General features: G+C 47.4%; 1 protein-coding gene across 4 annotated transcripts in view; it reads right to left on the reverse strand.

Annotated features, from left to right (window-relative positions):
• The window catches only part of LOC117057187 (chromodomain-helicase-DNA-binding protein 2-like), a 65311-nt gene that overhangs the window by 11946 nt on the left and 32854 nt on the right, over positions 1 to 20511 (reverse strand). For 3 of the 4 annotated variants that reach the window (XM_033168039.1, XM_033168037.1, XM_033168040.1), the window contains 18 exons: positions 20230 to 20455; positions 19008 to 19108; positions 18698 to 18742; positions 18386 to 18561; positions 17510 to 17634; positions 15828 to 16044; positions 14728 to 14817; positions 13318 to 13508; positions 12239 to 12427; positions 10988 to 11150; positions 9372 to 9524; positions 8169 to 8240; positions 7277 to 7426; positions 5952 to 6100; positions 5709 to 5805; positions 3726 to 3818; positions 1428 to 1601; positions 173 to 348 (listed from right to left, as the gene is read on the reverse strand). In XM_033168039.1, the coding sequence (XP_033023930.1) occupies positions 173 to 348; positions 1428 to 1601; positions 3726 to 3818; positions 5709 to 5805; positions 5952 to 6100; positions 7277 to 7426; positions 8169 to 8240; positions 9372 to 9524; positions 10988 to 11150; positions 12239 to 12427; positions 13318 to 13508; positions 14728 to 14817; positions 15828 to 16044; positions 17510 to 17634; positions 18386 to 18561; positions 18698 to 18742; positions 19008 to 19108; positions 20230 to 20455 (2587 nt within the window). The remainder of the gene's footprint in view (positions 1 to 172; positions 349 to 1427; positions 1602 to 3725; positions 3819 to 5708; positions 5806 to 5951; positions 6101 to 7276; positions 7427 to 8168; positions 8241 to 9371; positions 9525 to 10987; positions 11151 to 12238; positions 12428 to 13317; positions 13509 to 14727; positions 14818 to 15827; positions 16045 to 17509; positions 17635 to 18385; positions 18562 to 18697; positions 18743 to 19007; positions 19109 to 20229; positions 20456 to 20511) is intronic. The other variant, XM_033168038.1, reaches the window with a different exon arrangement.

Consider the following 20511-nt stretch of genomic DNA (forward strand, 5'->3'; position numbering starts at 1 on the left):
CAAGGGTTATCACAAAACTTTGCTGGGCTGCGTGGAGGGGAAATAGCTGCCAGGTAAATAAAGTAATTCTGGATTGTAAAAAAAATAAAAATGGGCTTTTTTGCTTAAATGAAAATGAGTTTAAATGCAGAGGAAACCCCATCAGGCAGCTGGAGCGGGACTCAGTGCTGACCTCCTGATTTCCGGGTCGGTGAAGCCTTCCACCATGTCCTTCCGGACGCTACGGGGCCGCCCTCTTCGTTTGGGCCTCTTATCGTCATCTGAGTCCTCTGTCTCGCTCTCCGAGCCGGATGACCCCTGCAGCTTTTTCTTCATCTCGACATCCGAATCGCTGTCATTGGCCTGAGCCTATGGGGGCAGAAAGGACAACAGATCAGCCAGGCTGCTTGCTTGCAGCAGGAGGTATCTTAGCCCCTGAGCTCTCATCACTTCAGGATGCCCCAGATATTTTGGCAGATGAGGAGGGTGAAAGGCTTCCAGTGTCCTGCTGGAGTTCTGATGTACCGGCTATCGCCTATAAAAGCAGACCCACTTGTGCAGGAAGGGCCATTGTTCCAATGGTAAGCATCTGAGACCAGCTAGGGCTGGGACTGGAGAGCTGCTACCAGTGTAGAAAATACTGAGCTAGAGGAGCCAATGGTCTGACTCAGTTTAAGGCAGTTTCCTTTGCTGCTATTCAAATTAGCCCTTTATTCCGAACCATGAGGAGCGGAAACTTAATCCTTAAAGGGGTGGGACCACAGCTCAGTGGTAAAGCATCTGCTTTGCTGGCAGAAGGTCCCAGGTTCAATCCCCAGCATCTCTAGGCAAGGCTCGGAGAGATCAGTCTGAACCCCTAGAGAGCAGCTACCAGCCTGGGTAGGTGATACTGAGCTCGATGGTCTGGTTTAATAGAAGTCAGCCTCACATGTTCCTTCCCAATGAGGGGCCCTCTTTGCATTTGAAAAAGCAGAGTTTGCAGGAGGGGAAACTGAAATCTGCAAGCGACCCGTTTAACCCACTCTGCTGTCTCCAGTCCTGCATTGCCCTCTCTCTCACACCTCCTAGTCCAGCCTCCGACGTCCCCAACTTCCTAAATTTAGAATGTAAACCCTTTGGGGGCAAGCACCTGCCTTTGCTTACGTCCCTCTATCAAGCGCCTCACATTGTGAAGAGAGCACGAAGGGAAAAATAAATGCCGTATGTCCCTCACTGAAGCAGCAGGCTCTGTGTGAATGCCTTAAATGCAGGAAAGAAGAGCGTTGCTGCACTCAGCTCCTGCATGCAGGCTTCCCAAAGGCACCCGAGTGGCCACTGGGGGACTAGAGGGACTTTTGGCCTGAATGAGTTGGGCTCTTTTTACATTCTTAGCCAACAAGAGCTGTTGGGACATGGCAGTGGTTGGTCTGGGTTCAAATCGAGGAGGACACGCCCTGCCCTGGCCATACCTTCTTAGCCGAGCTGCGGATTCTGGGAAGCATGTAGATCTCCTCTAGTTCCTTCTGCCGCTCCTCCTCCTCCACCTTCTTTCTCTGCTCCTCCGGGATGATGTCGTCCCAGTCCTTCTGAGACTTCTCCTCAAGCTCAGCTTCCTCCTCCTCCATCGTTGTAAAGTTGGCCACCTACAAAGGATAAAACACCCGCCGGGTTTCATTCCTCGTCACCAGGTTAAAAAATATTTCGAGCCGATCCCATGGAGTGTGTGTGTGTGTGTGTGTGTCCTCACAATGACACCATGTGAGAAGGAACCCGCGAAGACAAAGGGAAACTGAGGCTGCAAGTGCATGCCTTCTCCAAGGTCACCGGGACCGTGCAGGAATTTGAACCTGGGCCACAATCATGAGCGTCTGCAGGAATTTTTCTGGAATGAGGTGGGGACGATGTAAAACACTGAAGCTGGGTAAAGCTAATTTCACACGCACAAAATGGGAAGACTATTCTCTTTCAAAATGAAAGCTAGGAACCCAGGAATTATGGTTCCCCAGTGGAGACAGCTCCTTTGCCTCCCACGCTTCAAGCAGTAACATAGTGGTGAGGGTGAAAGACCCCTTACTATTTCTGCAGCAGGGTCCCTGTCTTTACAGTCCTCAGACCACCCACCACTGAATGCCCTGAAGTAAAGCATTTAGGAACACTGAAAACACAAAGTGGTTCGGTTTCTAGGGAATACAGTCGTACCTTGGTTGTCGAACGCCTTGGTACTCGGACGTTTTGGATCCTGAACACCGCAAACCCAGAAGTAAGTGTTCCGGTTTGCAAACGTTTTTTGGAAGCAGGACATCCATTTCAGCTGTCAGCATTGTTTCCGGGGCCAATCAGCCAATCAGAAGCCCCGCCTTGGTTTGCAAATGTTTTGGAAGTTGAACGGACTTCCAGAACGGATTCCATTCGACAACCAAGGTACGGCTGTTGTGTGCAAATTCTGTTATGTACAATGGACCTTCAAGGAAAACACAACTCAAGTCCATCCAAAATAGGATGCTGGAGCACTCCAAATCATTTGCTCATACAAATATGCACAGAAGGAAGTTAATCTAGCTAAAAGGCAACACATGGAGATATACAGTGGTACCTTGGTTTAAGAACAAGCTTAGTTTATGAACAACTTGGATTAAGAATGCTGCAAACCTGGAAGTAGGTGTTTTGGTTTGTGAACTTTGCCTTGGAAGCAGAACATGTTCTGCTTCCTGTTGAGTGTGTTCCATTTGTAAATTGAGTCCCCCGCTGCTATGGGAAAGCACGCCTTGGTTAAAGAATGCTTTGGTTTAAGAACGGACTTCCAGAACGGATCAAGTTCGTAAACCAAGGTACCACTGTACACTGGTCCTTTCAATGCACCCCAAATTATTATCACTGAATAATTGTACAATTCTTATTTAATCTAAGGTTGTATAATCTCAGAAGAGGTGTAAAGTGTGACTGTCACAAAGGGACTTTTGAATCTGCCACTACATTAGTGCTTATTTAATGGATTTGAATCCCATGGGATGTTTTATTCCTGGGGGTGGGGGGAGCGTTCTTACAAGGCGGGTGAAGAATGACTCAGAACCAGCTGAAGTCATTTGGCAATCAAGCCTGAAACCCTGGAGAGACACTTCCAGTTGATGTGTAGACTGGGGACAGGGACCCTGCGGCCCTGCAGGAGACGCTCGACTGCAGCTCCCACCTTCCCTGACTATTGCCTATGCTGGCTGGGACAGATGGAAGCTGGAGCCCAACCATTTCGGGTGGGGGTGGGGCACAGGTTCCCTACCCATTGGGTAGGCAGCCTTGAGCTAGGTGGATCAATGGTCTCATCCTGCACAAGGCTGCTCCCTACACTCCTAGCCTCTGGCAATAATGCAAACCTCTATAAGCAGGCATATCCAAAATCCGTTTTGGGGGCTTACGGTAATCTGGCCCCCAACAACTTCTATCCTAAAAATTTGGTCGGCACTCACGACCCTTCACTTCATCAAATCTGGCCCTCTTTGAAAAAGGTTTGGACACCATTGCTCTATAGCCACTGGCAAAATTTTCTGCCATCTGTGCTGGTACTTCTTGTAAGATCTGAAACCATCACATCTTCACAGGGTTGGTCATATTTCACCCCTAGGCTCCTATTTGAGAATGCTCTCATTTCATTTTTAAATTGTTTTATCCTCTGCCGCGGGTTCCTTGGGGAGGGAGGCTGCGATATAAATTCAATAAATAATAACTGAAAACATGCTAACTTTGCTTTGTGCTCCACCCACACAGGTCCATACCTTGAACTGAGACAGAAGTTCGTCTGTGGCGCTCGTGGACGCTTCGTTCTCTCGGGTTTCGGCCAAGCGCAAAATTTCCTCGATGTCCATTTCCTGGAAGGGGTGGGGAAGACAGGAGGCAATCACAGCCCATAAGAAACGAGAGAGAATCTGCAATAACCGAATGTTGAGTAAGAATGAACTCAGTGGGGTGGGATGTGGGAGAAGTGTGCTCAGTGCTTTAGAGAAGTGGAAGGAGATGGGATAGCGTTGTCCAGCATTTCTCAAACTTTCTAAAAGCAAAGACACCCGGTTTTTTTGCTTCTTTCAAAAGTACAGTTGTACCTTGGTTCTTGAACAGAATGTGTTCCGGGAGTTCCCAGTTCCCAGAACTGTTCGAAAACCAAGGCACGGCTGCAGCCAATCAGAAGCCACACAAGACGTTCAGTTTCTGAAAATCGTTTGAAAACCTAACACTCACTTCTGGTTTTCGATGGTTTGGGAGCCGAAACATACGAGTTCCAAGGCATTCGGCAATCAAGGTATGACCATAGAGTAATGTGCCCCTTTCAACACCGGCCTCGGTTCAGTATACCTGAAGGAGCATCTCCACCCCCATCGTTCTGTCCGGACACTGAGGTCCAGCGCCGAGGGCCTTCTGGCTGTTCCCTCGCTGCGAAAAGTGAAGTTACAGGGAACCAGGCAGAGGGCCTTCTCGGTAGTGGCACCCGCCCTGTGGAATGCCTTCCCACCAGATGTCAAAGAGAAAAACAACTACCAGACTTTTAGAAGACATCTGAAGGCAGCCCCGTTTAGGGAAGCTTTTAATGTTTGACGCACTATTGTATTTTAATATTCTGTTGGAAGCTGCCCAGAGTTGCTGGGGAAACCCAGCCAGATGGGCGGGGTATAAATAATAAATTATATTATTATTAGATTCACAACAAATAATTTTCTGCATTGCTCACAGAGCAACTACTACTAAGGCCCCAAATATCTGAAAGGTCTCCATTCCCACTTACAGGCCCTCCCAGGCTACCGGCAGAGGAGTACCTAAGTGTCGCTCTGTCATCTTCAGAAGTGCTGGCAACTGTAGCCTGGGAGAGGGATTTCTCTGTGATGGCCCCACAGTTCTAGAACTCCCTCCCCACAGTGCCTGACATCATCGTTCCACAGCTTCCACCCAATGCTGAAGACACACCTCTTTTACCCTGCCCCTTGGAAGTCAAGATATTTTGTTTTGGGGGATCCACTTTCTTTCGTTGAATTTAAAGTCCCCCGTTCCATTTAGAATGGTCTTGCTAGTTTTACGATCATAAACCGATTCATTTGATTTTATAAATGTATTATTATATCATCGTAACCTGTCCTGGGACCTTGAGGTGAAAGGGGTAGGTAAGGAATCCGATAAATGAAGGAATAAAGAATGAAATCAATTTATTCCTTGTGGGACACCAGCCTGGGAACTGGTATGGGGAAGTATGTGGTTATTCACCTCTTTTATCATAGAAACATACAAGCTTGTATCAAAAATTAATCCTACTCAGAGTAAACCCACTAAAATTAATGAACACAACTAACTTAGCTCTAATAACTTTCATGGGTCTGTTGAATACTGGTCATTGACTGTAACAATAAAGATTTGATTTTAATTGATTTATGGGCCTGGTCTGGGTAGGACTACAGTGGCACCTCGGTTTTCGAACATACAGTAATCCGTTCCGGAAGACCATTTGAGTTCCAAAACGTTCCAAAACCGAAAACTCAATATGGAAGCCTCAAAACTGAAAACTCAATACAGAAGCAGCATTTCCGGTTCAACTTCTGAGGCGCATTTGAAAACCAAAACATTTACTTCTGGGTTTACGGTGTTCGAAAACCGAAATGTTCGTCGACGAAGACGTTCGAAAACCAAGGTACCACTGTAGCTTTGAATACAACCTTCAGAGGGGGAACCATCTCTAACAAAGTGTGCCAACCAAAAACCCTTCCGGCTGGGCTCACCTGTGGCTCAGACTCTTCCCCTTCCAGCTCTTTGAACAGGTCTTCCGCACCAAACTTCAAGATGGCCGTCAGCTCCTCTTTGTTGAAAGGGTTTGTGCTGCAAGGGAACAAGAAGGAAGTGGACGTTGGACCTACTGGAGGGCAGCATCTCAAGGAAGGCTGATATACACCCAAGAGAGAATAGTTAGTTTGGACCTGTAGTCCTCACGAGAACCTGTCCCCATCCTCCCTCATCCCCCTTACTTGGATCTGCCAGAGTTGTTGTCCAGAACAGTTCGGCCTGTGGTGTCCATGCGCTGTATCACTAGATGGTCTAATACCATCTTCTTCTTGGCCCTTTCGATAATCTCTTCTTCCACCGTCCCCTTCGTAACCAATCGATAAATATTCACCTGCCGGGGGGGGGGGGCACAGATAAAAGCTCCATTTTCCAGAGAGTCAGATCACAGTTCCTCTCTTGCCCCAGAGCATGAAAGCCAGAAGCTTTTCTTTCTCCTGTAAACGCAACATCTTTTTGACTGAAGGTGACAAAGACTGAACCTAAGGGGTCCTTCTGCTGGATGAGCTACTACTTTGCCCCTGACTCCTGCCCTGCAAGCCAGAGGAGCTCGAAGGAGGTGCCACATGTAAACAGCTTAAGAGGTTTTGTTTAATGCCTTAGAGCTCTATACGACTGTGGCTGCTTCTAAAGTAGAGGTCTGAGCCAACTGTGGAATTACCTCTCTACAAAGGCTCCCATCTGCACCATACATTTAAACCACTATGATACCACTTTAATTGGTCAAGGCTTCCCTCAAGGTATCCTGGGGGGTGTAGTTTGGTAAAGGTGCTGAGAGTAGTTGGGAGACACCTATTCCAGGCATGGCCAAACTTGGCCCTCCAGCTGTTTTGGGACTACAACTCCCATCATCCCTTGCTAACAGGACCAGTGGTCAGGGATGATGGGAATTGTAGTCCCAAAACAGCTGGAGGGCCAAGTTTGGCCGTGCCTGCCCTATTTAATCCCTTTACAGAGTTACATTTCCAGGGAGGTTTAACAATCAATCCCTCTTCCCAGAAAACTCTGGGAATATAGGGGGTCTCCTAACAAACTGCAGCTCCCAGAATTATTTCAGGAGAGCCACGACTGTTATTAGATGATTTTCAAATGGTGTTTTTTTAACTGGCCTTCATATTGTTTTTAAAAACCAATTAAAAACTTCTCCATGAATCTGTCCGATCCTCTTTTAAACTTTTAAATATTTGCCGCCCTGGGCATCCTTGGGAGAAAGGACAGGATAGAAATTAAATAATAACAATGAATAACAGCAAATAGGATTCCATGATTGAAATAGGGCAGAAAATATCCCTTCTCCCTGGTGTTACCTCAAGTCCTATCTTTCCGTCTCCCTCTCCACCTACGGAATGAAGAAAGCAACTGGCATTTAGAACTAAGAGGTAACTGTCATGTCCGAAGAAAAACAACACAGGAAAACGGCCTGCAGGAACTTTGTGGGCATTCCAGAATCTTAGGGGCTGCTGCCACCCAGCCATGGCTGCAACATGAGAGCTTCGGCTCTTTCTCTGACCTGCTTCTTCTGCCCTATCCGGTGAGCCCGGGCCTGAGCCTGCAAGTCATTCTGAGGGTTCCAGTCCGAGTCGAAAATGACCACCGTGTCGGCAGAGGCCAAGTTAATCCCAAGGCCACCAGCTCGTGTGGACAGGAGGAAACAGAAGTCCTGAGGAGGAGACAAAAAGGCCTCAGCGCTAAGCACAGCAATGGCTTCCCTGAGGCATTCCAAAGTGATTTGCAATACACACATATTCCTTTGCAGGGAAAACCTTTGGGGAACTAGAGAGCAGATTTCTGCACAGAGATGTTTCTGATAAGAGGCTGAAAAAAAGATCTGGCCAGCTAGCTAGGGACAAAGCTTGGATAGAAAGGAAAAGTTTCAATCCCTCAAAAAACTCTTTGCAAAATGTTTGCAACGATATCCTCTTTCTTTTTTTACATTTTTAAAAATTCAGTTTTACAATATACATTTGAATTTAAACATTAACCATAATCATAAACATATAGGATTCCCTGAACCCTTAGATCCACCCCTTCATGGTTTCCATTGTCAAACTTTTTTTACTGCATCTTATAGTTTCTCCATTTATCTTTAAAATCCATTTTTTACCTTAGTTTTTCATACATTACAGGTATTACTCCCAAAGCTTTTAGTTGTTTACAGTGTTCTCTTAGATAACTTATAAATTGCCCTCATTCCTTGTTAAAAGTTTCTATCTTTCTGGTTTCTGATATTCCTGGTCATTTTCGCCATTTTGGCGTAATCCATCATCTTTTATCGGAGACGAATTGGCTGATAAAGATGATAAATATGACATCCCCTTTCTTGTGGTACTCGCTGCCTCTCCTCAGAAGACCCCACCAGCTGCTGCCCTCCCTCTGAATGGGCAGGTCGCAATGATCATTACCTCCGAGCCCTCAGCATTGAAGTGATCCAGCGCCTGCTTTCGGATCTCGCCTTTGATTGAGCCGTCCAGGCGCTGCAAAGAACAACAGTGATTGAACCAAAGGACACTGGTGGAATCACTGCTTTTACACACACACACACACACACACACACACAATACCCTGGGTACTGCTGCAGCGGATGGTTCAGAAACCCAAATCCCTGTCCAGCTTCCACCAGCTTGGAGCAAGGCAACACTTTAAAAATAACAGTGATTAAAAATAACCTTGTTGCCACAGGGGACGGTGCCCGGGAAGCATCAACAGGCACCAGGTGACTCCACAGCTCCCGTTACAAGCCCTGAGCCAGGAAATGCTTGTAGAAGTGCATATTTTAATTTTTTAAAAAAATACATGAGGTGGCATAAGACACAAGAGGCCACGTGGAAAGGGCAAAGCTCAGTGGCAGATTTCAGTGCAGAGGGTCCCATAAGGATGTTAAGAAGAGCCTGCTGGATCAAGCCCATGGCCCATCTAGTCCAGCATCCTGTTCTCACAGAGGCCAACCAGATGGCTGTGGGAAGCAGGACCCAAGGCCAAGAGCGCTCTCCGCCCTGTGGCTTCCAGCGACTGGCATTCATAAGCACTGCTGCCTCCGACCATGGAAGCAGAGCACAGGCCTTGCGATGAGTAGTCATTGATAGCCTTCTCCTCCATGCATTTGTCCAGTCCTCTTGTAAAGCCATCTGATCACTGCCTCCAGTGGGAGTGAGTTCCATAGTTTAATGATGTGCTGCATGAAGAATGACTTTCTTCTATCCACCCTGAATATTCCAACATTCAGCATCACTGGATGATGATGTCCCAGGCCAAACCAGCAAATGTCTCCGGTTAAAAACTACTTTTGCCGGGCTGAGATGTGCCCCTGAACACCATAACGACTAGAAGCTTACTTGCTTTGAAATAAAAGCCGAGATTCTCCGAAAACAGAACTACACTGTCTCCGTATGCCCACAGTATCATCAGAGGGAAGTCCTCTGCAGACCTATGCTTGATGCATAAGGAGTACATGGGTTCTTTTGGGAAGAAGGGTGGGGTATAAATTCAATAATAAAAATACAAAATGCATCATCCCCTCCTTTTCTTCCCATGCACCTTTGGTTTCCACACCTGAAGCTTATCCGAGACCGTCCCCTTTGTGCCTGTTTCACCCATGGCAGCCTCACCTGGAAAGGGTAGTGCTTGATGGCCAGATACTCTGCCAAGATGTCCAGCATCCTCACCATCTGGGAAAAGATGAGGACTCGGTTGCCCCTCTCACGCAGCCTGCTCAGCAGTTTGTCGAGGAGGATGAGCTTCCCGCTACTCCTAATTAAAGACTGAAGGGGGGGACATGGTGGTCATTCGCAAATGCCGCTTCCAACCTGAACTGAGCCCTACAAATCAGGAAGATCCCTCCTTTGAATCTCGCCTAGTCAGCCGTGAATTGACATGGGGGGGGGATTCAGGCAAGCTGATCTGTCTTCGCCTCAGTGTCTCCACCTGTAATATGGGTGACAATGCTGCTGGATTAATTTACAGCAGGGGTGGAGAACTTAAGAGCCAGGAGCCAAGTATGACCCTCTAAGAAAATCTATCTGGCCCTTAGGACTGGCCCCAGGCCACAGACCTCACATATCCTGCTCAAGTACAGGTGAAATACGAAAAATTAGAATATTGTGGAAAGGTTTCTTTCAGTAATTCAACTTAAAAAGTGAAACTAATATATGAGATAGACTCATGACATGCAAAGCGAGATATGTCAAGCCTTTATTTGTTATAATTGTGATGATTATGGCGTACAGCTAATGAGAACCCCAAATCAACAATTTCAACTTTGGGGTTTTCATCAGCTGTATGCCATAATCATCACAATTATAACAAACAAAGGCTTGACATATCTCACTTTGCATGTCTTGAGTCTAAATCATATATTAAACTCCAGTAGATAATGAAAACAGTTGCTTACATAAATGGACTTTTCCATAATATTCTAATTTTTTGAGTTTCACCTGTACTTCTGCATGGCTGGAAAGCATTCCTGCATTGTGATTCTGCTTGCCTGGATGAAGAAATGAGGTGTGTGGAAACCTCTGGGTCGTGTGGGGCTACTGGAATGTAGCCTAACAGAGTGTTACAGAGCTCTTCCATGGATTACAGCCAGACAATGCATGTGAAGGATTTAAAACACTTAAAACTGCTATACAAATGTTACACATTTAACATAGCAGATGTCCAGAAGCTGTGTGCAACGGGGAACATAAGAAGAGCCTACTGGATCAGGCCAATGGGCCATTTAGTCCAGCATCCTGTTCTGACAGGTTGCCTGTGGGAAACCATCAACCAGCATTCGAGCACAAGAGCACTCCCCGCCCCCCGCCCCCGTGGTAAGAAGCATGACTGCCGAGCATAGCAGCTATGGCTAGTACCACTGATAAAGTCTACTCCTCCATGAATTTGCCCAGTCCTCTTTTAAAGCCATCCAAGCTGGTGACCATCAGTGCCTCCTGTGGGAGGGAGTTCCAGAGTTTAACTATATCCTGCATATTGTATAAATGTCTATCGTTTCGCCTCTTATTTGTCTTTAAGCTAAAAAAAAAACAACTCCCAAATGCAGCAATCTTTCCTCATAGTGGGAGTTGCTCCATGCCCTTGACCGTTTGGTTTGCCCTTTTCTGACTCTTCTCCAACTCTGCAAGAGTGAATGCAGCCACACCACAGGCTTATGTAACCAGCACATGGGCCAATGTGCTCCCTCCTTGCTGTCCTTGTCCCTCCCCCCCGCTCCCTCCACGTTACCCACCAGCAGCATCTCCTGCCTGTTCTCCCTCTCGTTCTCTTCGGGGGCCTTGATCAGATAGCAGTGGTTGCAGCACTTCTTCAGCTCCATCACGATGTTCAGGAAGCCAGACGTGCTCCCGCGAGTGCCTTTGGAGAGCGCTTTGTAGTTGCGTGTTAAAATCCACCTGCAGAGCAAGCGGGGAACGGGGCGTCAGGAGGCATGAACTCCCAACTGGGTTACTTCCAAGGCTGGCTAGCAAGGGGACTTGGGGTGACGATCCTAACCAAGTGGGCGTGCTGCGAGTTCGCAGAGACTGAGCACAAGGGAAGTAAGGAATTCATATGTGAGCATGGGTCCTGAATTCAGCCACAATTGTAGCAATCACGCTCAAAGCAAAGGTATCATCAGGAGGCTTGCAAAAGTACAAAAGATTTTATTTAGGAGGAAAACCCTCAAGGTATTTGAGGTGGGGGGAGGACCAAAACAGAACAAGTGCCACAAGCACAGAAATTTGATGAGCTGTTGTGAGGATAAAAAGGGGGCAGTGGAGAATGGAATGGAGTATCCTGGAAGAGGATGTGGCTGACCGGGCACACTCCATACTGCAACATTTTGCTGCCGATTTCTCTTATAACTATGAAAGGCATTCCCTGCTTCCTAATGGTCCTGGAATTTAAGGACATCCACAATGCAGCTGTTGCCACTTGCAATTTAAACAGCCTGACATTACACAAACCCCGTGTCTTCTAGAAAGCGGAGGGCCTCGTTGGTTCTGAATTAAAGCTGAAAGGGTGTGTGCTTCTGTCAACCTGCTGCCCTTCAGACAGTTTGGACTACAGGTGGCTGAAGCTGGTGGAACTTGTGACCCAAACATCTGGAGGGTGACCAGGCTGGCAAAGAGGATGCCAGGAGCAAAAACTACTACTATTGGAGGAACCTGCCTCCTGTGCTCTTACACGAGTCACTGGCCCAGACAGGACTCCGGCAGTGACTCATGCAGAGATGCAATGGGGAACCTCCTGTGGGTAGCTAATGCTACTCTGTCTTTGCATCGGGGGGGGGGGACCAAATGCTCCAAATCACAAGCAGAGATGGGGAAGAATAAATCACACTGAGATACATCAGGCAACCTCTTCAGGTTGTGGGGTGATCTCGGGGCTCGCAGGGGCCTTTATTTAATAACCTTATTCCCCATGGTGCATTGAGGCGTACTGAGAATCTTTCTTACAGCACAGCCTCTGCGAAGTCCTGGCCGTGACACCAGGCACCTACTTGTAATACTGTTTCTGCAAGGCAGACATCTCCACTCGCAGGATCTGTTCCACTTTGGCAGGGAGGGACTTCTCCACATCCTTCTTCACCCTGCGCAGGAGGAACGGCTCCAAGACTTTGTGGAGGCTCTGGTAGCCGTTCTCACGCCCTTTCCCATGGTCATCTTCAAAATCTTCCCACAACTCAAACCTTACAGTGAGAACAGGGCACAAAAAGGGGGGTAGAGATGAGCTGGCAGGACTCCACTTTCCTCCTCTTTCTGACCCACCCACCCTCAAAAAATATCAAAGGCTACCCAAATTCTGCACTAGTTTGCAGGTTCAGAACAGAATTGCTTTCAAGACCATCTGCAGCAGATTCTCACTTTGTGTTGGCAAGGAAGGAAAGAGGCTGCAGGGTGGAGATGAAAGGAGCAGGTGCTGGGCATCCTCCCCGAGTCTGCACTCACATATATATGCACACTTGTACTCACAGGCACACACACTTGGGTTCACACTCACTTGGGCACATGCTCTCTCTCTCTCTCACACGCACACACCCATGTCCATGCATGCACTCACACTCAGCCACAAACCCCCATGCCATTTTCTGTGCTTGGAAGAACTGGAGCTCTGTTGAGCACATTTGCATCTCTTTTTTTATCCTATTCTCTATTTTTCTTCTGCTGCTAATCATGGGGGGCAGGGGGCAAGAAGCTCTGTACAGAGCCCCCTGCCCGGCACAGAGCTCCCTGCCCAGCCACGTTAAAGGCTGCCAGTGGCAATGTCCTTTCAAGCCAACTCTTGCTGCATTAAGGACTAGAAGCATGCAAGTTCACTTCTGACCTTAGGGTCTAGAAGCCCTTTCCAAAAAAAGGAACAAAGGAAGGAAGGCTTAAGAGACTGCTCAGAATACCCATCCCTGCACTTTTGGTGGCTCCCTCTGCAGCATCTTGTAACACACACACACCCCACCGCTTCTTCCAAACTTTCATGCTCCTACCGCTCTGCACCCTTTGTGTATCTTGCCACTGGTCTAAAAGAGACAACATTTGCCCTGGAGGCAGGTATAACTTTTGATGCACAGTAAGGAGGGCTTACTTCTCTGGCATGATAAAATGCAGCAGGGACCAGAGCTCTTTGAGAGAATTCTGAAGGGGCGTCCCAGTGATGAGCAGGCGGTGGTTCGACTTGAAGTCGATCAACGTCTTGTACAGCAAGGAGTCGTCGTTCTTCAAGCGATGCGCTTCGTCCACACCCAGGAAGGCCCAGTTTATGCTCCCCAAAACGGTCTAGAGCAACACATCAACAAGGTCTTTTTCAAACCTACTAGCTCTTCCGTCAAGCTCTTTTCTACATCTGCCAAAGGAACTCTGCACACTGGCCCCACGGAAAATCGCAGGCCCCATCTCCATTTAAAGCACTATGGTACCCCTTTAAACAGTCACGGCTTCCCCCAAAGAACCATGGGAGCTGTAGTTTGTTAAGGGTGCTGAGAATTGTGAGGCAACCCCTACTATCCTCACGGAGCTACAATTCCCAGAACAGTTTAACCATCAGTCACTTCCCCCAGGGAACTCTTGAGAACTGTAGCTCTGAGGGAACCAGGGGTCTCCTAACAACTCTCAGCACCCTTAACAGACTACAGTTCCCAGGGTGCTTTATGGAGAAGTCCTGAATGTTTAAAGAGATAGGATACTGCTTTATAATGCAGGTGGGGCCACAGTGTGTTGCAGAGGTTTCTGGGGAAAGTTCTAGGCTACACACACTGCCCACATACCAACAGCAGTTCTATCCTGCTCTGAACTGTTTACTCTTGACTGGTAGCAGCTCCTTGTAGTCTTGGGTGGAAGGAGAACTTTCCCATCCCCTGCAACCAGCTTGTATTTTTAACTGGAAATACAAGGAATTCAGCTGGGGATTTTCTGGACGTAACTCATCTGCTCTGCCACCGAGACCTGGCCCCCTTCCCATTTCAGGAAAGCTGGATACCCTCAAGCACATGAGCACTCTCTCCCCTTCCAGCATATTCAGAACTGTACTGCCTCTGACGGGAGCAGCAGAGCAGAGCCATCATCCTCCATGTCTGAATGGCAACTTCAGAGCAGGGCAAAACTTAAGTGCTGTGTCTTTGGGAGCAAGAAGGGGGTCTATGGCTACCTCATGGTGCCTTGAGGGACACAAAGCAAGCAAGCAAGCCGCTTTTTACAGAGGGTACTTGGCCCCCCAAGTATTGCAACCCAGGAAGGAGCTGCATGGAGAGAAGGAAGCTGCGTTAACAAATCAAGAGTCCCTTGTGGCCCAGGGAGCCAGAAGACCCAGGTTAAAATCCTTGCTCCACAATTCATTTAACATGCCCTGTTTTTAAGCTGAAGATGTACCATTGAACACAGATGTTTTGCAAGAGGAGAGCCAATGAAAATAAGGAGGAGGTTCTTGCCACCAGTGGTACGAAGGAGTGCCCATTTCCAACGAGGAAGACAACAGTCCTGCCCTCGCCTACGTAATCACCTTGTCCTTCAGGAGAATCTCGTATGTTGTGATGAGCACGTTGAACTTCAACCGCTTGGTCTGCGCGTGGATCCACTCATACTCACGGATCTGAGGAGGAGGCAAAAGTTCAGGCATGAGCTTCATGTGCAAGGCACATTCTTAGGTGGGGGTATTTCCTAGCTCTAACCAGAGAGGCCAAGGATTGGGCCTGGGACCTTCTGCATGCAAAGCAGCTGTTCCATCATTGTGAAAGGAAAGCAGGGATAGCATGATACCGTATTGGCCCAGATATAAGCCACACATTTATTCCCCCAAATTCCGACTGTGAAAAGTTAGTGCAGCTTAAATTTGTGACCTTACAAAAATGGGCTTTTACAATATCGCAAAAAAATGTTTTATTGCTGGTTTGCAAGCTTGAGACTGTTGTGCAATTAACCCGTAGGATTTTCTTCTACATTTGCCATTTACGGGTGTGAGTGCCTGCGGAATTGTATTAGCTGAATAGCGATTTGAGATTTTAGCAATTGTACGGTAACTTTTGCAGGCTTGTAAGATCAAAGGTTTAAATTCTCTGGGAGTTACAATTCTATCAACCACAGCGATTTTCAGCCTGTAACCCAATTTTAAGGGAGTAGCTTATATTCAGATTATTGTCTTTTTTTCCTCCCAGTTTATGCTCCCCAAAACGGTCTAGAGCAACACATCAACAAGGTGCAGCTTATTTGCGGGTGCGGCTTATATTCGGGTCAATACGGTAATTAGGAAAACTAATGCAATGTTCCCCACATTTGAATGCATGCCAAGATTTCTAGTGGGGCTTCAGCACTTTCTTACAAATAAGGAGAAAAGAGAAATAATGATCGCACAGTCGATATAGGCTTGCCTTGGGGGGAAGATTCAACATTCACTTTGCATTACTACTGCTTTAGAAAAGCCAAACACATTGACATGAAACAGTTTGTAGTTTTTACAAAAGTAATTTATCTGTTCAATGCACTGGCAGCCCAGTCCTTCAGGAATGCTGAGGTTTTTTTGACCCTGTGTTTGCAAAACCCACCCCAAGATACGCTCCCATTTGCACGTTCTCTGTTAACCCAGCTTCTCGGGCTGTAGCTTACAGCATTCCTGCTCATCTGGTCTCCGATATAGACAACCACATTGATCTCCGGGGCCCAGATCTCAAACTCCCTCTGCCACGAGGTCAGCGTCGACAAGGGCACAACGATCACGAAGGGGCCGTACAGCTGGTGCTGATGGAAGAGGTAGGAGAGGAAAGAGATGGTCTGGATGGTCTTCCCTAAGCCCATCTCATCTGCCAGGATGACGCTGTTGCTCCTGAAAGGACACAGGAGAGGAGAGGAGGAAACGATCAATGCCCATTACTCACTGGTCAGCTCACAATTCCAACGCCTTTCTGGTATAAGCCAGAAGGTTTATATGCTGCTTCTTCATGCTAATGTCATCCTAATCAAAACATTGTCCTACTTACTTTCCTCTTTTAATTCAGATTTACCATTTTTGTGGAAAATACAGAAAGGGTTTTGTTTTGTTTTGTTTTAACCCAACTCTGTTGAAACATTTTGATGAGGACAACATTGTGTGGATACCACAAGAATCTTGCACACGTTGAGTAGCAGCGTAAAAGAATCTGCAATAAATCCACCAACTGGTTCCTACTGACCAAGCCAATAGCCAAAGAGCCAGAAAAGGGAAAGTGGGAGGGAAGAGATTTTAGCAGGGTCCTGGTGAGGCTTCAGGGCCTCCGCAAAGTTATATTAAAGATTGCATTGCAAAAATGCAAAGTACCTTAAGAACATTCTTTCTCATCAGATCAAAATAGTAGAAACAGTACATTAGTGTTACAGATTTGGGGGAAGAGGGCACCTTCCTTTAAGATCATGTCTCATGCTTACTTTTAAAAAAAAACCTTTTAACAACTATATAATGTTCTCAGCACAGGTCAAAGTCTCCTATTCTTTTCTTTTTTAAGAAAACAGATTTGCACATTTGGCATGTACATCTAGTTCGTTTATTAATTGCTTTTTTATCCAAACCATCCTCCAAAGAGCTCAGGAAACGGCAGACACTTCCCATCCACCTCCAATGATTATATCCAAAAAACAACAACTCTGCTCAGTGGGCAACTATAAAAAATAAATAAATGGGCCCCCAGTCACTGAATATACAGAAGCAGTAGATTTTTCAGAAATGTACGAGCTTCAGAAGGGTAATCACAAAGGAAGCAGACTCTATCTAGCTCAGCATTTGTCTACACCAGGGGTGGGGGGTCTTTTTCAGCTGGAGGGCCACATTGCTAACCTGCCAGGGGCCACATGCCAGGGGCACAACAAAAGGCGAAGTTAAGTGGACCATGGGAATGGATAGGAACTCATCCCAATTCTGGGCTTCGGGCTGTAGCTCCATGACAAAGCATTTGCTCTGCATGCAGAAGGTCCCAAGTTCAATCCGTGGCATTTTCAGATATGAGTGGGAAAGACATACACACACAGTTCTGAAACCCCAGAGAGATGCTGCCCGTCAGTGTAGACAACGCTGGAGGCGGGGAGGAAGCCAGCCGGGGCTTGGCGGGAAGGTCTGACTTGGGATAAGGCAGCCCCACTCTGTTCTGATGACAACAGAGGATGCCTGTGATTTGCAGGTGAACCACCACCACCAGCCCAGGTTGAACAACACTGGGGAAAGCCAAGGAAAAGGGTCCCGAAAAGCTTGGCTTCACTCTCAAGTTCAAACCCGATCATCCCTCCACCCATCCTGGGCAGGCCGACCTCCTTTCACCTACTTGCACCATGAGTGAGCCAGCCAGTTGAGGCCTTCCAGCTGGTAGTCTCGGAGCTCCAGGTTCTCACCACCAATATAAGGTGGCTGTTTCTTCAAGGCAACAAATCGAGGCCTCTGCTTCAGCACCTGGGAAGGCAAGATCACCGACTTTTGGTCAACTGAATAAAACTGAAGGTTTTGAAAGTTGGAAAGGGCAATTAGGTTCTCCACGCAAGTTCTCCAAGTCTTGGTGCTGACCTTTAAAGCCCTAAACGCCTCAGTCCAGTATACCTGCAGGATCGTCTCCACCCCCATCGTTCTGCCTGGACACTGAGGTCCAGCACTGAGGGCCTTCTGGCAGTTCCCTCACTGTGAGAAGCAAAGTTACAGGGAACCAGGCAGAGGGCCTTCTCAGTAGTGGTGCCCGCCCTGTGGAACGCCCTCCCATCAGGTGTCAAAGAAATTAACAACTATATGACTTTTAGAAGACATCTGAAGGCAGCCCTGTTCAGGGAAGCTTTTAATATTCGATGCATTCTTGTATTTTAATATTTTGTTGGAAGCCACCCAGAGTGGCTGGGGAAACCCAGCCAGATGGGCAGGGTATAAATTATTATTATTATTATTATTATCATCATCATCATCATCATCATCATCGCAAAAAGTGCACCGCATAGTTGAAAGGTTCACCAAAATTTACGAAAGAAAGCATGTGGTTTTTCCAGCTGGTGACTGTCCACTGTAGAGAAATCAGATCTATTTTTTGTATGTATGTATCTCTCTCTCTCTCTCTCTGTGTGTGTGTGTGTGTGTGTGGAGAGAGAGAGAGAGAGAGAGAGAGAGAGAGAGAGAGAGAGAGAAATCAAAGACCAGAGAGGTAAAGGAAAAGCAGACAAACCTTGCAATCCCGGGTGGGCATTGTTTTGGAGTTGTTCCTACTGTTGAAGCTGTCAATGCAGTGCTGGAATTTTTTGCTTATCAAGGCCTCATCCTCCCAGCTGCAATCTGCGTACGAAAGCCCCATCCACTTGCAAAGGTATTCGGGATCGGTGGAGGAGGATTTGCGGTTGTGAACTACAGGTGCTGAAACAAAACAACAAAACAGGAAAGGCCTGGTGTCATCTTTGACAGGTGCTACCCCACATGAGGCCCCTTCTGAAAAAACTGGTGCTGTTGTTTCAGTGAAGCCATTAAAAGCATTAAAAGTTACCTGGAAATTCAGACCCAGGGATTGCCGATTTGCTCGTCTTCACAGCTGCGTATCAAGAACAGAACAGCACCAATAAATACAGTGATGTAGCACCGTGAAGACCATCAAAAGAATGTAAGAAGGGCCCTGCAGATGGATCAAGCCAAAGGGCGCCCATCTAGTCCAGCATCCTGTCCTCACAGTGGCTAAAGGCATCCACTGGATGCTCAGAAGCAGGACTCTAGTGCAAGAGCAGTCTCTCCCCACCTGCGACTCCTGGTAACTAGCATTCAGTGGCATTCTTGGGGCGAACACAGAGCTCTGGACTCACCAATCACTCTCTCCACTATCTGGTACTGTTTGTTCAACTCGGAAGCCAGCTCTTGCTGGCAGTTATAGTATTCCACATCTTCGGGAGTCACCTTTGCCAGCCTGTGCAGGAAAGAGACAGATAAAGGCCCTTTGCAGAGTGAGTGCAGGTAAAAGCTAGAACAGGGGGCTGCCAATGTGCTGCCCTGAGGTGCCCACAAAAGGTCTCCAAACGTAACTCCTCCAAAATCCACAATGTGAAAGAGACTGTTTGCTCTTCCTGCTCAGTTCCTGTTCGCACTGGCTTAAGTCTCTCTTACATTGAACACACACTCTTAAACGTGACCATGTTTCTGCTGGGTGCCAGAACTGAACATCCACCTTCTCTTCTATTCTAAACAGAGAAGAGGTGCAGAGAGCTTCTCTCTGTAAGAACAGTGGCTGACAATAGGTGCCTTTCCTCCTCACCGATGAGTGTGTTTGATTTGGTAGGGGAGTATCTTGCACCATTTTGTATCCTTGTCTCTTTTTCTGATCTTTCAGGTGCGGCAGCCATCTTGTGTTATGCCACGGCCCCAGAGGAGACATGTTGCGTTATGCCACACCCCTACAGAAGCCATCTTGCACTGTGCTATGCCCCCAACAACAGCCGTTTTGTGTTATGCCACACACTCCGTGGCTGCCATCATGTGACTGGCACCCATGGCACTTCCTTAAAACTCCAAATGTGGACATTGGCCCCAAAAGGTTGGCGGCCCTCGAGAGCCAGAGCATCAGAGCGCTATCCTGCCCATACTATTCCATGAAGACTTTAAAGCCACTTGAAGAGCTGAAGCAGGTTTCAATCAAGAGCAGCATTCAGAGCCTGAATGTCATATCTGGAATTGGGGGGGGGGAGTGTTACACCCACTTCAGGCAGGATACTGATAGCTGATCCCACAATTCCTCCAAGGGAGCTCAGTGACATGCAGGCTCCCCGCCCAATCTCCATTTGATCCTCATTTAACACACTCGTGTGAAGCTAAACTAAACTAAGGGATCGTGACTGGGCCAAAGTCACTCAGAGAGCTTCACAGCCAAGTGGGGATTAGAACCCTGGTCTCCCAGGTCCTAGTCAAACATTCTAACCACTACACCAACATGGAAGTGGTGTGAGAGCTAGCTCCATGTGGCTAGACCTGCATCCTGCTTCGTGCAAGTGTCGTTCCTAAGGAAGAGGACCCCTTTATATAGAGGAGACGTACCACTGCTTGATCTCATCCTCTTTCTTCTTGAAGTTCTCCAGCTTCTTCAGCCCTTTGACCTTCTGCTGCTGCAGGGAATCTTCACTCTCCCACGTGCTGTGGATGTATGACCAGCCTTTCCACTTAATCAGGTACTGGAGCTCCCCTTCCTCCTTCTCAGGATCAAAGTCGGCACAAGGGTCCCCGTTCACTTCTGTCGCGTAGACAGTGGTGGAAGCACCAATGGCTGTCAAAGAGACAGCAGAAGTTAATCAACCTAGGAAGAGCCCGTTGGGTCAGGGC

This window comes from Lacerta agilis, chromosome 13 (genome assembly GCF_009819535.1).
Source record: "Lacerta agilis isolate rLacAgi1 chromosome 13, rLacAgi1.pri, whole genome shotgun sequence".
Taxonomy (NCBI): Eukaryota; Metazoa; Chordata; class Lepidosauria; order Squamata; family Lacertidae; genus Lacerta; species Lacerta agilis.